This window comes from Oryza brachyantha, chromosome 5 (genome assembly GCF_000231095.2).
Source record: "Oryza brachyantha chromosome 5, ObraRS2, whole genome shotgun sequence".
Taxonomy (NCBI): domain Eukaryota; kingdom Viridiplantae; phylum Streptophyta; class Magnoliopsida; order Poales; family Poaceae; genus Oryza; species Oryza brachyantha.
The window spans coordinates 12,790,829-12,808,892 of NC_023167.2; the positions used below are offsets into that span (position 1 = coordinate 12,790,829).

Sequence of the window (18,064 nt, forward strand, 5' to 3'; positions counted from 1 at the left end):
TCTTCACTTCGCGGTTTCTCGCGGTAACCGTGATTTTCGCAGCCGAAACCACGCGGTTTTGCACGGTTTCCGCCGTTCTCATGAATTGTTTTGGCACGCATTAGCCACGGTTACCGTGTGAAACCGCGCGGTTTTGGCTGCGAAAACCGCGGTTACCACGAGAAACCGCGCGGTTACCGAATTTACCGGCAAGGTTTGAATTCAATTTTTTAATTTTTAAATTCATCTCAGTTTTTATGATATCTAAGATTACCGCGGCGGGAGAGATTTTCGGTAAGGTGAACCCTGTCCCCCACCCCCGGCTCCGCCAGCCTTCGCGTTTGCGCATTTTCACCCGACGCCCGCACCACCAACCGTTCGCACCTGCCGCGGGCCCCTCCGTCAGTGAGGTTGGGTAGGATAACCACCGCGGCCACTACACCAGCACCTAGTCATCGGACGCCGCCCACCTACCCGAGCTCCCCTCCCCCCACCACACGAGACGACCGATTCATTCGCTCGCTGCCTACCCGCTCGCCAAGTCGAGCTGAGCTCCGAGAATTCGTGAGGAAATCCCGCATCGCCGGAGCGCCCGATCGGCGCCGCCGCCGGGATCAGGTTTAGGGTTAGGGTTTTGGGAGGGGCCCAGTGGGAATGGATGCCCCCGGTGCCGACGGCGGTGGCGCGGCGGGGGCGGGTGGGGAGCCCGTCTGGGACTGGGGAAACCTTCTCGACTTCGCCGTCCACGAAGACGACTCGCTGGTGCTTCCATGGGACGGTTCGATTGGGATCGAGGCCGATCCCACCGAGGCGACGCTGCCCCCTGCCCCGCCGCCGCAGCCGGCGGAGGAGACGGAGGCCCCGGAGCCAGCGCCGCTGCCGTCTATGCAGCCGGAGGGAAGCAAGCGTCGCGTGAGGAAGCGCGACCCGCGGCTGGTGTGCCCGAACTACCTCGCGGGGAGGGTACCGTGCGCGTGCCCCGAGATAGACGAGATGGCTGCCGCCCTGGAGGTCGAGGACGTGGCTACAGAGTTGCTGGCCGGCTCGCGGAAGAAGACGAAGACTGCAGGCCGTGGTAGTGGTGCGGCGGCCGGAGGAAGTGGTGGAGGGACTAGCCGTGGGACTCCTGCCGAGATGAGGTGCCAGGTGCCTGGTTGTGAGGCGGACATACGTGAGCTGAAGGGGTACCACCGCCGGCACAGGGTGTGTCTGCGCTGCGCGCACGCTGCAGCTGTTATGCTCGATGGCGTCCAGAAGCGCTATTGCCAGCAGTGCGGCAAGTAAGGCTTAGTTTCCTCACTCCTAGCTGTCTTATGAACTTGTGGAAGGCCCATGGAGATCGGTAGCAGTAGGAGAGATAATTAAATGCTTTAACGCTTATAGAATAATTGTTGCCATATGTTTTGGTGTTTAATGCAATATACTTCTGTTAGAATATCGTGGTTGCTGGATATGATATCTGGGCTTGGGCATTTCATCAAAGTCTCAAAGACATTTACACACTCATGAGTGTTAGTGGATTGTTTGCTTAAAGCTGGTAGGCATACTTTTCCTGTGGTGCATATAATTTGCTGCATGCCTGTATTGATATGATTTTATCAAAGTCAGAAAATGAGTTCGCTGCCTGAGGTGCCAATTATGGGATGTTTAATTTTTTTTTTGTGTGTTCGGGTTGAGAGGGCACCTTCGGGGGGGGGGGGGGGGGAGGCGTGGAACCTAGCGACGATTGACTGGAGCTAACATATAATTAAAGTAATTTTTAATAGTTCCATTTCCAGGCAGAACCGCTGAATCGTTATGTCACTGATGCATGGTCACAGAACTTCATTAAAAAATCGCATGCCAATCTCATTTTCAAGAAGGCTAATTCAAGTCCAGTTTCATTTCTAAATTAAAATTTTAAAGTTTAACTAATCTCATAAATAAAGGCACATCATGCTTTGATTAATAAATGTTTCCTGTATATGGTTTTGACATGATGTAATTATGTTGGTCACCTGTCAAAAGAACTGCAAGCATGGAAGTACCGCTGCCCCTATGCATCTCTCCACAAACTGTTGACCACTCGAGAAATTTTTGGAGCATAACTCTAGTAATTGTTCAAAAATCTTTGCCTATGACTTGTTGGTAGAAATTGTTAAATTTGCCAAACTTGAAGTTCTAACCTAAGCTTTTTGGTGTTGACTATAGCTGTGGTGACCTAAGAATTGTCCTGGTTGTATATATTGTTTTTCTACTAGTAGTTTACTTTGGTGTGCTAAATTTTTCCATTCCCTCTCTCATTATATTTGTGCTTCAGGTTTCATATATTACTAGATTTTGATGAAGATAAGAGGAGTTGTAGAAGAAAATTGGAGCGACACAACAAAAGAAGACGAAGAAAACCTGATTCCAAAGGCATATTGGAGAAAGATGCAGATGACCAGTTGGATTTGTCAGCAGATGGTAGTGGTGATGGTGAATTAAGAGAAGGTAGATATTTCAAAACAATCAGCCTATTTGATCTTGGTCAGGCAATATTGCTTATTTTCCTCCTGTTTTCTAGCCTACTTGAATCTTCTTTTATTTGTTATGTTAATCATAATGGATATGATGTAACTCACAACTCAATATTGTTAATGCGACAACGCTTGTCTGTGGGAAAAAAGGAGCATGTAATATTCCTTCAAGATAACACATGAATCCAAACTATTTTTTATCGGGTTGCTCTGATAGAATCTTTTATATTTGAAGTTGAACACAAAAGGTTTGTGATGTATCTAGACCAAATATGAGTGATAAATTTGATTAGCTGTTTCAAAAGCATTTTAGGATAGAGGTGCTCAACATATTATTTGCCTAGCAAATATGGCAGTCAATGTGTAGATATAACTTCATTGGCAAGGGATCATGAAATTTGGGATCGTGAGCTCTTCCTAAATCCAGTCTAACTCAGTAAAAGCAAACTTATTTAGGATGCATGTGATGGATAACATGCATTCTTTCATAGTTTGTTTTGTTTAAAGCAATTCTTTTAAAGATATTAATATCATTGTTCTAGAATAATATTGAAATATGTTCAGAACATAGGGTTGTGCAGGATTCCAAGTATTGCTTACTTTTGTCGCTATAGTATATCATTATCATCCAATGTTACAAATACCTGTTATCCACCTCACTCCAAAGGTCCAACCCATTTTCATTAAAATTATAGTGTTCTGAAATATACAGCTGGGATATTAGTTTTCTGAACACGAATGAGGAAGCAAACACATGTTAAAGGAAACTACAGATAACTAAAGCATGAAAGTTCATAAACTATAGAGTTTAGCTCTTGATAAAGCCCATCACTAGAAAAAAAACCAGCAGACCAACTTCCAGTGTGCTTGGTAGGTGTTGTGGGGCTGTTGTCGGACCATCCGATCCCTATTCTGGTATTTGTTTTGCGCCATGAGATCATTCCATCCAGCGCTGGGTCGCTCCACACATCTGTCCCTTCAAAGCCAAAACAGAAGGACTGGACCATTCTTCCAAACAAATTGCTCATCCATCCCCACTCCAAGCACACTATTCTTTCACCCCCTCAAGAAGTAAACATGGTCAAGAGGATTCAAGCATCATATATGTGATCAGATAGTTGATTATCATATCTTTTTTTTCATATTATTAGATCCTCTGGTAGCGTGTAAATTTTGGTGGCACAAATCTAAACCTGGGACCTTCCAGTGCTACGAAATCCCCCATTGTTGTGCCAGACAATCCAAAAATATATATACTATTTGTTGCCATATGTTGAGAAATCGTTGAGCATGACGTTCTGAGAAAATGTTAATATTTGTCTTATCTATTTGTGAATTGTGATACCTACGCAACTGAACAAACCCTTTATGTGATCCAGTGCTTCTGTTTCTGTAATTCTGTATTCCTTTTCTTCAGACACACTGGAAGTTTTCTGTTTTCTAATCTGGAATAGATTTGTTAACTTAATATTTCTTTAACAGAGAACATAGATGCCACTACCAGTGAGATGCTTGAGACTGTTCTGAGCAATAAGGTTTTGGACAGAGAAACACCTGTGGGTTCAGAAGATGTGCTTAGTTCTCCGACATGTGCACAACCCAGTTTGCAAATTGACCAAAGTAAAAGCTTAGTGACTTTCGCGGCTTCCATTGAAGCCTGCCTTGGTGCTAAACAGGAAAACACCAAACTTACCAATTCTCCAGTGCATGACACAAAGAGTACTTACGCATCCTCGGTAAGCTCTTTCCCCTGCATACATGTTATTCTTTTATAAATACTATTTTCAGTTTCTTGCTCTCTTGAATGACTGTTAGTAATGCTGTGTCATCCATTCTAGTGTCCCACAGGACGTGTATCGTTCAAGCTGTATGACTGGAATCCTGCTGAATTTCCACGACGCTTACGTCACCAAGTATATAACCAGGCTCTAAGTTTCTGAATAGCATGCTGTTTTCATATCCAAAAGATTGTTCTAAAGTCAATGCCGTACCTAAAATATGCAGATATTTGAATGGCTTTCTAGCATGCCTGTTGAACTGGAGGGTTACATTCGTCCTGGTTGTACAATCTTAACTGTATATGTTGCAATGCCGCAACATATGTGGGACAAGGTATGTGTGTTTGTACTAAAAGCTTTTTATATTGATCCACGTGAAGGCTTTCTACCAAATATTGGTCTTTGAATACCATGTCCATGTTTTACAATTCAAAAATTTTGAGCTGCTAATTATTATACCACCTCCAGTTAAAAATAGATTTCCATGGTATGTATACATACTTTTACAACTTATGGTCATTTGCATAGATGAGTGTAGTTAGAATGCTTACTTGAAAGTGAAGTGGATGGACTTGTTGTATAATAATCAACAATGCTAACTTTCTTTCCTTTGCCAAGATAACATTGGAGTGCACTGAATTTATATCTGCATTTTTTGGGCAGTTATCAGAAGACACAGTGAATCTTGTCAAAAGCTTGGTAAATGCTCCAAATAGTCTCCTGCTGGGTAAAGGGGCCTTCTTTATCCATGTCAATAATATGATATTTCAAGTATTGAAAGGTATGTACCACATGACCCTGTTTTTCCATGATACGATAACAACACAAGCTTTCTTGTTTATACATCAAATATTCATATTTAAACTATGTTGTTCTGACATAATAGATCTATGCAGTATATTTATATTATACTGACAACAACAATTACTATCTGCATTTACAACTGTGTTTGAAAAAAAAACATTAGTTGCATATGTTACAACATGATGCATAATTTTTAGTTCACACCATTTAATTTCTAGCTTATTGTATCTTTTGTTTTTGTAAGAAAATTACCTTGATTGAGAATAGTAACTGATGTATCTCAGATGGAGCAACATTGACGAGTACCAGATTAGAAGTACAGTCCCCTAGAATCCACTACGTTCATCCATCATGGTTTGAAGCAGGAAAACCCATTGATCTTATTCTTTGTGGAAGTTCTCTAGATCAGCCTAAATTCAGGTAAGACAAGTTCCCTTGCAGTTGTACCTTCTGTCCATTCCTGCTGGTTATTTTTCTGTTAGGATGCATTATGTTAGCTTAACTATGTTGATATATCCACTACCTGAGAAATACTATAATCTTTCTTGATGTCGACTTTCCATAGTCCATGAAATAAAGTTTAACTATTAAATTTTAATTTAGCTATTGTAAAGCTAAAATGTTAAATGACTGTTAATTTATAGAAGCTACTATATATGTAAAGGTTGCCCATGGTGACACTATTTTCTTACTATAGAGGGAAGTGGTGACATTTCGGAAAGACATTGATTCAGGAGGTGGCGTTCTTTTATAATTATATGTTTATCTGTGCATGTTTGTATTTAATGTTTTCAACAATAAGCTAGCGGGTGGAGAAAGGATGATTAAAAGCATTCTCTAGATTCCTTGGTTGCACTGTAACCTCTGTCACTCTGTGTGTGTGAGAGTTCTCAGTTACCTAGTTTCCTAAATTTTTGAGCGATGGGCTACCATCGCTCTTTTTGTGATCTATTCCCTCAGCTTGGAGAAGCAACAAAATCAATATGAGTGCAAAGTATTCCAGTATGCAGCTTATTTATTTGATCATGTTCATGCACGAACTTTCTAGGCATCAGTAATTCCTGCATGAAATGGCAGAAGTTGCTAGCCAATGATAACATGAAATTGCATTAGTCAGTGGATCGGCAATATTTTATTATGGTCATACTTTATGTGTTAGCTTCTATTTAATGGATTTTTTCCCCATTTATAACCTTAATTGTTTTGCATCATGTCATTGATGGTCTATGGGTTGTGTAAGTATGCATAAATCGAATCCATACAGTAACAAATTATTATGGACATGTTCTTAGCCAACAGCTGTCTATGCTCTTGCTAGGTGTTTTCAATGATCCACAGGTGTTTTTTTAGTTCCATTGAATTTGTGTAATCATGCAGGTCGCTTGTGTCATTTGATGGACTATACCTGAAGCATGATTGTTGCCGTATATTGTCGCATGAGACCTTTGATTATGTTGAAGGTGGAGAAACTGTACTTGATTCTCAACATGAAATATTCCGGATAAATATTACCCCTTCAAAGCTGGATAACCATGGACCCGCATTTGTAGAAGTAAGTATCTGCTGCCTATGATTAAAATGGCAAAATTTTCTCCTTCATGGTCTTGTGCATATTAATCTACACCCTTTTTCTTTATTGGCACCACACCAGTATATGCTTTACACATTTGGCTTCGTATTGGCTATGATGCATACTGATTGGTGTTCTCAAGTTTGTGTATGCTTTGTACTTTCTTGATTCTTGGGCACTGCATGAAATTGTTGAAATCTTGTTTAGGGGGCTTAAAGTTTATTCTGGTTGTCCTTTTTCTTTACTACTAAAAGCCTCTAGTGGTGGTGACAGTGCCACCACCACCTACTCCCATTGCATTTTTACAATTTATCCCCTTAACCTCGTAATATTAAAATCAATCAAATATAGATGAATATCCAAATCAAATTGATATGGATATTTCCTATATAAAAAAGATGGTCACATATTTCATGAAAAATATTTTTCTATTTATTCTAGAAATAACATAATATGTTTTTATCCTTTGCAAAGCACATGCATTCAGCTAGTTTGCATAAACGTTTTTTTTGGCAACTGTTCTGTGAACGTATGATTGATATGCAATTTGCAAAAAAGTAAATAGACAACCACAACAAACTTATTTCTAATATGACCAATTAATTGACAGTTTGCTTGTTTTCATCATGGTGTTCCAGATTAAGCTATCACCTTTTGACACTTCTGTGGTTCTATGTGATGACCGCAGTTCTATGATTTTCTTTTGCAGGTGGAAAATGTTTTTGGACTATCAAATTTTGTTCCTATTCTTGTTGGTAGCAAGCATTTATGTTCTGAACTAGAGCGGATACATGATGCTCTGTGTGGTTCTCTGGACAAAAGTTCTGATCCTTGTGAGCTTCGAGGACTTCGACAGACTGCAATGTCGGGATTCCTCATCGACATTGGATGGCTAATAAGGAAACCATCTCCAGATGAATTTCAAAACCTACTGAGTTTAGCAAATATTCAGAGATGGATATGCATGATGAAATTCCTTATACAGAACGATTTTATCAATGTTCTGGAAATAATAGTGAACTCTTTGGATAACATCATAGGGTCAGAGGTTCTTTCCAACTTGGAAAAGGGTAGACTGGAAAATCATGTAACAGAATTTCTTGGATATGTAAGCGAAGCTCGAAATATTGTTGATAACAGACCTAAATATGACAAGCAGACACAGAATGATACAAGATGGGCAAGTGATAATGCTCCGAACCCGCCAATGTTGGGCACTTCTGTGCCACTTGCTGAAGTAGTAAGTGATCGTTTTACAAGCTAATATCAATGACAATGAAGTGACACCATTCTTCATAACACTGAGCATTTTCTAATCGACATACAAAAATTAATAAAACTAGAAAACATAGTTTCATGCTGTAGGCCAAAAGATTTTATCAGACTGGTATTTGGCTTGAAATTGGCATCCCACACGTGCAGGTCTGTGTAACAAAATATGCATGTCAGAGTTTAGTTTGCTAGAGTAAATAGTTATTATATGCAGTTTCCATTGTGAAGTTTCTCCTTTTACTGGTTCATATTTGATAGAGGATCTCACAAAAAAAATTTGGTTACCTTAAAAAAGTTATAGTACAAATGGTTTTTACAAACACTTGTGGCACATTATTATTGAATCTTGATTTTCTCTAGTTTCCAACTAATTAAATTAAACTCTTCAGAACGTTGTTAGTAAGATTTATTAGTATGGATGGCACTGCTCTTTGTTATAATCATATGTAGTTAGATAAATCCACAATTCAACCATATTGTTGCATCTCCCATTGGATCCAAGATCTTGGTCCTGATTACCTATTGAGTTTGGGTCATCTTTTTTTTTTTTTAACTTTTGATTGAATCATGGGAAATGCATGGGAGAACCCTGACCTTATCAAGTGTTGAAACAACATAACAACATTGGTGTTATATTTATATTTATTTTCCTTTTTTAATCGCATGTTTTTTGTTGGTTTTTTACATCTGGCAGACTGAAGTGTTTGGAACCTTTTTGCAGGGTACTGGATCCAGTGGAGAACATGATTTGCGCTCAACTAATGTAGCTTCTGGAGAGGAAGAAAATATGCCTCTAATGCCTAAATCTCTCCCACACAGACAATGCTGCCACCCTGATATCAATGCTAGATGGCTTAGCCCTGCCTCCATTGGTATTCTTCCAGGTGGTGCCATGAGAATGCGTCTTGTCACCACTGTGGTAATTACTGCGGTGCTGTGTTTTACGGCTTGTGTTGTCCTTTTCCACCCACACAGAGTAGGGGTGCTTGCTGCGCCAGTAAAGAGGTACATATCTAGGAACTACTCATCATAGTTCGAAGGTAGATTAGATTAACCTTCTTCCTGCTGCTTTCCTCTGTATCATATGTATCTCCTAATTTGAGGCTTAGCTTGTTGTGCATCTGATGTTTGGAAGAGGATTCACAGGCATAAATGCAAATTTTGCATCTTTTTTGGCAAAAAAGTGAGAGCATTGTTGCCTGAAGACACTACCAGGTGCATACCGAAAATGTAAAAGCTGTTTAGTGCTTGAGACAGGGATTGAAGTCATGATTTGCATAGAATTATCCAATGTCACTCCATACGACTGAACTGGGACCGAATATGTAGTAATATTCATTATCAGTACCTGACAAACATTGACCACCTTAAGTTCTGCAGCAGTCAAGCTAAGGCCTTGTTTAGTTCCCAAAATTCTTTTTCAAAAACTTCACATCGAATTTTTGGACACCTAAATAAAGCATTAAACATAAATGAACCAAAAAAACTAATTGCACAGTTATGAAAGAAATCTTGAGACGAATCTTTTGAGCCTAATTAACCCATGATTAGTCATAAGTGTTACAGTAACCAACATGTGCTAACGATGGATTAATTAGGCTTAAAAGATTCGTCTCGTGGTTTCTAGGCTATCTGTGAAATTCGTTTTTTCATTCGTGTCCGAAAACCCCTTCTGACATCCGGTTAAACATTTGACGTGACATTTCTTCTAAAAATTTTCTTAATCTAAACACCACCTAAGGCATATCGGATATGCTATTGCTTCCTTCTATTGCAGCTGAGCGCGCTAATATCTCATACTCTCTCAGTCCCAGATTATATAGGATTTTGACTATTCTCTTATAGTTTTTAACCATTCGTCTTATTCAAAAATTTAGTGTAAATATAAAAATTTATAAGTAATACTTAAACTACTTTTAATAATAAACAAAATAAATAATATTTTCAATTTTTTTGAATAAGACGAGTGGTCCAACATTACAAACAAAAAATCAAAATCCTATATAATATGGAACGGAGGGAGTATTTTGTAACAATGTCATGATGCCATGCTGCTCCAGCGAGCACTGGTCATAACTCCCTTGCTTGCAAATTGATGCATTTTTCACGAAGAAAGGTGCTAATAAATTGTCGATGCCTGGATGCAGCTGACCCAAACCCAAACAATTAGGGTAGGCATAAAGGTTCGTTTGTGGTTGCTGTATTCTTTGCATAGTATGCTTCTTAATTTAAAGTTAATGTAGAAATGTAAATATGTTATATTATGAGGAAAATTTTGTTATCGTTGTTTGTTGTACCAAAAAAAAAAATCTGACTTTCATGTTGTCACAGTGGTTCCATCTTTAAATATAGTTTGCAAATCAGATGAGAAGAAAAAACAGTTTGCCAATACACTTAAATGTAAGTTCTCAAATTGAGATTATCATAAAAGACACCTGAATGCCAATTCCATTTCTGCTTTTCCTCACCCTGATGAAATAACGAAACACCTCATCCAAGTTACACTTGCATCTAACTCCCTTTGCTTGAAACCCCGCTGCAGGCTGATTGCTTGAGACAGCGATTATGCATGACACACTATGGAAGTGTGGATATGCACTTGAAACACCTACAGGGGTGAGAGAAACCGATGATACACACTGCTCGTAGTAGACAATCACAGCAACTTTGAACTCAATGAAGGGAGTGGTTGTTTACTTTTTTCTAAGAAAAAGACAAATGAGCAAATAAAAAATATTTTGCGAATAAAACTGTTCTTAACGATTTAAAAGCCAAGGCTAAAAAATAAAGTACGATGAAAAGCCTCCTAAAATCTATTCTAAATTTAAGGTTAAAATTTAAATTTTAGTTTATAAGTATATTAAAAAAAGATGGACTCAGAAGTGTTGATTAACATTGCTGGAACACAACGACAATAAAGGCATGGTGGTGTACCGGTGTAATTGGTGGTGTACTGGTGTAATCATACTTGATTGTTATAATAGGATAACACCCGGCTATGATATGATATTAGATCTAGCTGACAGGGGATAGACTTGGGTCGACCTGGGTAATTTATGATCGACTCTACTTTAATAAAACAAACATTTATTTTTATATTATAAGATTTTTTAAATTTTTTTATTGATCAGTACATATGTTATTATATATGTCTAGATGCATCAATATATATATATATATATATATATATAAATTATGTAAAAGTAAAAAATCTAACGTAGTGAAACGGAGCAAGTAAGTTCCACTTCAAAATACAATCTAATTCATTTACTCCATCTATGCCAAAATATAAGCATATCTAGCACTTGCATATTATTTCTAAATATAAGCATTTCTAACCCTACATTTCACATCAATTATTTCAAGATTCAATTTTATCCCTCTCATACCCTCATTTATTCCTCACTATTAGATGCCATTATATATTTTTTCTTCCCAATCTTAATTACTGCTAAACAACTTAGAAATGTTTAACTTTGAATTACACACCGACCGACCCACGTTCTTTCCTAGGCAAGCGAGGAGATTCCGGGCCAAATAAACAAACACATCCAAAACCTGATTTTGACAGCAATAAGGACATTCCCAAACCAATGACTAGGATGATATCTATAGCATTAAATAAGTTGTCACATAGGATGAAAAATGATGTGGCAAGTGAATAAATGAGAAAAAAAGAATAAAACTATGTTTTGCATGAGACATGATTTCTACGTAACATCCAAGATATCATGTGAGATAAGTAGCATTAAATTTAAATGTGGAATAGTGATGTTTGTATTGGAAGAGTAGTGTCTAGTACTAGTTTCTTGATGATGAGAAGTTTCCATAAACTCCACTAGATGTAGTTTCCATAAACTCCACATCATCAAGAAACTAGTACTAGACACTACTCTTCCAATGCAAACATCACTATTCCATACTTCAATTTAATGCTACTTATCTCACATGATATCTTGAATGTTGGGTAGAAACCATGTCTTATGCAAGATATGGTTTTATTCTCTTTTCTCATTTATTCACTTGCCACATCATCTTTTATCCTAGATGGCAACTTATTTAATGTTATAGGCACCATCCTAGTCATTGAGTTGGGAATGCCCATATCTAATATTATGGGTTGAGAATACCCTAAGAGATGCAACCATCAATCGCTTCTTTTCACCAAAAGAAATTAAAAAGGGACAAAACATCTCATTAACGCAACCTGTTATATTTAGACTACTGCTGCTGATGACTCAGAATTAATACGAATATCTAACAATTAAGCCACAGACAAGTGGTTGACCTACAATCTCTCTAATCCTGTGGAGAATCAACGTTGGCAGGCTAAATTTGTGCAATTTCCCTTGTACTGGACATACAAACCTAAACATATGTACCATTTTTTTTTTGAAAACCGATATGTACCATATTTTCCAAACTAAATTGGTAATAGACCTTTCAATAATATAAGCAAGAGTGAAAACCCTAGATATGTTAGGGTTATAGGGAAAGAAAAAACATGGCCTGGAGCAACTCCAACTAACTACTAAGAACCATAAGAGTCCAACACAAGGTATTAGGGTACGTACAAAGGTATTTATTAGCTGATTCTCTCAATCACCACGTAAGCAAATTTGGTGACGTACAGGAAAGAGGGAAGGAGAGAGAAAAAACATTGTTATGCATGGCAACGACTTGAAGTCGACTCTTAGGATTTATCATGGCAACGACTTAAAGTCGACTCTTAGGATTTATCACATGAAACTTTCTTGCATGAGGATGTATAAAAAAATTAGCGTAATAAAAAATATTTTATTATATTAATGAAGAAACCACATCTGATTCTATCTTTATGTATAATTATAAAATAGACTCTTGTTGCTGACATTGCTTATGATAGAGTTCATAATAGACTTTACCATTAAACATGCCCTTATTGTTGAGCTTGTCATAAAAGCATCGCCATGGTTAACTTTGCAAAAACTCATGTCATCATTGCCAAGCTTACCTTCTAGCAACACGGTAGATTTGGCTCCACAGCGATCGTGTCATTGTTGCCAAAGTGATCGTCATGGTTGCCAAAGACGTCACAATGATGGGCCTGTTACCCATCAGGTAATAGTAAACAGATAAGTGTGAAAGATTTTACCAACCGTCACCTTGAACTTCAGTTCCAAGAACCAGGGAGTTATAAGTATGAATTCTTCCTCACGTGAAAAATGTAATTTACATTTACAATGTCGTTACATCTACATGGTGGTCGGGGGCGAAAGAGAAGCAAAAAAAAACATAGCGATTCCTTTTTTCCTTCCTTTCTACTACCTAGATAGATTTCCATTTGAGTGAAGTCTGCTATTGACTCGTTTCATTTGGTACAGTAGGGGGGCTCTTCCTAAACGCATGCTTTCTGCACCTTTGGAAAATGCCATCATACAGTAAATCAAACTGCACTCCGGCTCTTTCGCGATTTACAATGAAAAGAATGTGATCGGCTTCAATAATCTTGTAATACCTGTACACGACGGAGAATTATGTAAGAATACATAATTTTACGTTAAGCACATTAAGTGTATGCTCTCTTTTGTGTTTTAATAAACGTTTCACTTGAACTTAGTACCGAATTTTCTTTGTGCTTTTCGAGAAGAGTGCATGAAACAGTGTCTTTTAATGCAAGTTAAAACAATTGATTCACCAAGCAACTTTAAACAAGACTATGAAATGCAGCACTAACCATATCCCAGGTTGCAAAGGGTGGCAGTCAGAATCATCCACTACAAAACGGTTTGGATGCTCTACAGGAATGCGAGGATGGGTCATGGAGATTGTGTTCAAAGCCCCATCATTATCTTCCCAGTCTTCATCCCTAAGATTATGAACCAAATAATGAGCTGTAAGGTGCTACACAAGGAAATAAGAACTGTAAGCTGTGTTAGTTAATTTGGCTTGGAGCAGACGATTCACCTGTATCCTTTGTAAGGTAGAGGCGCATTTTGAGGGAACCTCCACATACACATTTGGAGGACTCTGAGAAAGAGCATGGGGTGAATTCCAAGGACGCTCGAAGGCACTGTAATTCCAAAAAGCTTTCTTGTTTTCTTTGTAGCATAACTGAAGTAGAATGTATTGGGAAAGGTCCTCAATGTAGAGTTAAGTTTTAGAGATCCTTGGATTGTAAGGTCGGGCAGAATCCAGTCTCCCGAGGCAAATGGCCCACTGTGCCCCAGCAACAGGTCAATTAGACCTGAGAAGCCCACTTTTCTCCATGACATTTCAAAGTGATCAAAACCAAAATTATAGTAATTCTTCAACCAAGGAATGTCTAACCAATCATACACAATAACTCCAATCCGGCAGAGCTGAAGAAGACAGACAGATTTCATGGATCTTCCATCTTCAGCCCTGAAAGTAGTCGAGAATGAAATATGATGAAAACGTGAGCATAAAAAGATGTAATCATATTAAATCTTTATAATTTTCAGACAACACTTACAGCATGCCATCATAGTAAGTTCTCGTGGTTCCATTAAGCGCACCCGACAAGGAAGTAAGGCTAAGAACCCACTCTTCTGAAGTATCATGTCCAGGGAAAGCCTGAGATAAGTATCAACACGTGTTAAAGCTCTCATGTTCCTGTAACACAATAGCATGCTCAAAAACTGCCGGCACAGGCATGCAGCAAGTGAGGACAGCATGCAACATGAATAAAGCCAAAGGAGTGGTATGCGCTCAGACATACTTCAGGTGTTCAATTTAGTTGCAAAATTGCTGTGCGAAACCACATGAAGTTAAAAAAAAAGGAAATTTAGAACGAAAATCGGCCAAATTAAATACAAACACCCCCATCTTTTTTCCTTATGCTTATAAGCCAAAATTTAAATTTTCAACCTTGAATTTGAAGTTGATTTTGAGGTTTTTTCATCAAAGTTTATTTTCCAGCCTAAACTTTTAGATCGATAAGAATATGTATATAAAATTTTTATTCACAAATTATTTTTCATTTGTAAATACGCTGTTTGCTTCTTCCATAAAAAACCCAAACAATCACTTCACCCCATTTCTCTACAATTGCTAATTAACAGATGCCCCAATTAACTAAAACATCATGCAAAAGCAGTGAGGCTGAATTACTAATTTGGGTACTTTATGCATGCACTCCTTATCACAAGAACCATTCCTTTGAAAGCACATGATAAGCATGAGCATTCTACCACCAAGAAACAAAAGGCACTGAATTTTTTTTCTGTACCTTGTCGGCAAGCATCTGATGCAGCACCCTCACAACCTGCACGCCGGCCGAGTGCCCGACAAAGTGCACCGGGTTCTGCTCGTCCCAGACCGGGTAATGGCCTGCGGCCAATTGCAAGTACAGTTAGCTAACAGCAAAGATCAGAATTTCTATAAGATCATAGAGATGATTTCTGTTCGTCGAAAATTTCTACTACCTGTGTCATACGTCCTCCCGAACCGCGCGTGCCCGCAAACTTTGCTGTGCTCCTCGCCGTAGTCCACCTGCCCTCCTTTGAGGTAGTAGAACAGCTCGCGCGCCCTGCAGGCGCCAAGAACTATCAGTTTCCCCAAAAATCAAATGGTAGACCAATATACTAATCCAAAAGGATAATCTTTTTCACGAGTACCGAGAGATATCAAATCATAAGCGGAAAAAAAATCAAGGTAGCTGGAGGAAAATTAAAGAAGTTGGCATCCACCAACTGGAAGTATTCTGTGCCTGTATTATTTTCGAAGAATTTTGCTACTTTTCCAAACCACCTACCTATCATGGATGCTGGTGAGCGATCCCAAATCAGGCACAAGCACGCGGTCGTCCTTCTTCTCGGCGCCGGCGAAATAGGAGAGCCCACCGAGCCTCTGCACGAGGGAAAACAATGCGCCGGAAGAACGCTGTGAGCACGCGTAGGTCTCTGCGGCATTTCGCCGAGCACCCAAACCCCCTGAGAAACCACCTCGTGGCGTACGTACCCCTTTCCCGAAGCCGAAGATGCCGTGGACGAGGACGATGGGCGGCGGCGAGCCGTCGAGCACGACGGGCGCGGCGCCCCTCCGCTCCTCCTCCTCCCCGGCCGCAGCAACGTTGACGAGCCCCGCCCTCGACGCCGCCGGGCGCCGCAGCAGCAGGCACCCCGAGGCCGCCGCCGCCTGCGAGATGTCCGCCGCGACGGCCGTGCTGAAGACGTAGAACCCGAAGAGCAGGTGCACCGTCGCGCTGACGCCGAGCTCCAGCAGGCTCAGAATGAACCTCGCCATGCCCCTCTCCGCCCCCTCCTCCTCACGCCCCCCGGCAACCGAACCAATCTATCTACAACAACCACGCCGCCGCCGCGCGACGGGTCACCTCTCTCCGCCGCCTCCTCTCCTATCCCTCTTCTTGCCGGCCCCCACAAGAAGAGGAACAGGAAGGAGAGACGAACGAACGAACGAACCGGGTGGCGCCTCCGGATTGGCGCGCGCCGTCCTCCTCCCGTGTCTTCCCCCCTTCTTCTTTCCTTCGTCTCCTCCCCTTCCGTCGCGTCGTCGCCCGTCGCCCGTCGCTCGCTGTCGCTGCCTCGCTTGCAAGCGTACCTTTTCCTTTCCCTCGCTATGTTTGTTTGGTGGGGGCCCTTGCCAAGCCAGCACAGCCGCAGCGCCGCGCCGATCCCCCCCGGGCAATTATCCGGCTCGCGGCTATTTATAAACACGCGCGGGTGGGCGCGGTGCGGTGCGATTCGCGCGGGGCCGTTTTGGCGTCGTCGCGCTCGCGCGGCGTGGTGATTTCTTCTGGTCATAGGGGGGTAAGTTGCGTTGCGTTGGGTTGGGTTGGGGTTGGGGTTGGGTTGGTTGGCCGGTGGTGAACCGGACGGCGGATCGACGCGAGGAGCAGGAGACCGTGCCGTGCTGGGATTCGGCTGGGAGGGGGGGCATGGGCGTGTGGAGCTCCTGCCGGTTGGCGCCTCGGTTTCGCGGCGGCGCGGGCGTACGCTTGGCATGGGGGGGGGGGGGGGGGGGGGGGGGGGCGGGCGGGTCGCGCTGTCAGTCGTGGAGGGCGGGTGCCAGGTCGGACTGCGTCAGAGTGTACTTACCATTATTTCGCTTTTTGGGTGAATAAGCGAAAACATATTTTTTACAAACGGAAAATAATTTACAGGTAAAACTTTTATATACGTGTCCATAGCGATTCAAAACGAAATATTTAAAATAAATCAGGATAAAAAAACCACATAAGCAAGTTTAAAATTAAATTCTAAAATTCAAATTTTAGTTTATAAGCAGTTGTAAGTGCGAAACGATGGAGCCCAATTACGTCACCCGTCGCACTCCCCGTCTATCGTTTGCAGGACGCCAGGACGGGGACCTGGGAATGGGTTTGTTCTTTTCCTTGGGTGTTTATTTTGCCGGATACGCGTAGTTGACATTCAAATATTCGGTACGTGCTGCATGCAGCCACGCACAACTGCGCTGTGCGCTATATATACGTGAGGCGTCGAAAATGATCCCGTCCACCGGTCCACGGCTAAATCAAACTTAGGGAATGCCATGAACATGGGGCCTCATTATTTGCCCTACAACGTATGTACGAGTGTGCCCGCCAAAAATTCAATTTTATAATTGTTTTATATGTTTTTATGTAGTTCTTTTAAAATAGCATTTAAGTTGCTAAAGACATACATGTATGCAAGTTTTGGCTATAAATTATTTTTACGTAAATACATATACATATTTTCAGCTGTTGCTAACAGATGGACCGAAGACTTTTCGGACGTCATACACTTTTTTTAATTGAACAAGTAAAAGGTAAATTGGTCAACTTTAATATCTGCAGTTAGATTAATTCCAGAAGCTTCTGTCAGCATAAGCAGCGGCTCCAAATTACTGCTACCTCCGTCCCATAATAACCTTATTTTTTGTTTTTCCGTGTCCAACGTTTGACCATTCGTCTTATTTGAATTTTTTTTATAAATAATATTTTTATTGTTATTGGATGATAAAATATGAATAGTATTTTATACGTGGCTAATTTTTTTAAGTTTTTGCATAAAATTTTCAAATAAGATGAATGGTCAAACATTGGACACGGAAAAACAATAAATGAGGTTATTATGGGGCGGATGCATTACTCATGTTTCTCTCAAGTGTTTGAGGTCTTGTTTAAGTTTGCAAAAGGATTTTACAAAAACATCACATCA

The 18,064-nt window shown here is 40.5% G+C and overlaps 2 protein-coding genes across 2 annotated transcripts; one reads left to right on the top strand and one right to left on the bottom strand.

The window, feature by feature from the left end:
* Window positions 1-426: 426 nt before the first annotated feature.
* On the top strand, window positions 427-9,184 carry LOC102702285 (squamosa promoter-binding-like protein 9). The gene is made up of 10 exons (XM_015837735.2): window positions 427-1,259; window positions 2,279-2,451; window positions 3,960-4,213; window positions 4,316-4,390; window positions 4,482-4,589; window positions 4,919-5,036; window positions 5,344-5,479; window positions 6,437-6,611; window positions 7,339-7,869; window positions 8,623-9,184. Exons 1-10 carry the CDS (start codon window positions 634-636, stop codon window positions 8,932-8,934), a joined length of 2,508 nt encoding a protein of 835 aa, XP_015693221.2. The 5' UTR covers window positions 427-633; the 3' UTR covers window positions 8,935-9,184.
* A 3,828-nt stretch (window positions 9,185-13,012) lies between these two features.
* LOC102702561 (lipase-like) lies at window positions 13,013-16,534 on the bottom strand. The gene is made up of 8 exons (XM_040524183.1): window positions 15,864-16,534; window positions 15,658-15,752; window positions 15,329-15,432; window positions 15,133-15,233; window positions 14,377-14,477; window positions 13,848-14,285; window positions 13,618-13,749; window positions 13,013-13,398 (listed from the first exon to the last, which is right to left on the bottom strand). The coding sequence occupies exons 1-8, from the start codon at window positions 16,146-16,148 to the stop codon at window positions 13,239-13,241; spliced, it is 1,416 nt and encodes a 471-aa protein (XP_040380117.1). The 5' UTR covers window positions 16,149-16,534; the 3' UTR covers window positions 13,013-13,238.
* Window positions 16,535-18,064: the final 1,530 nt, after the last annotated feature.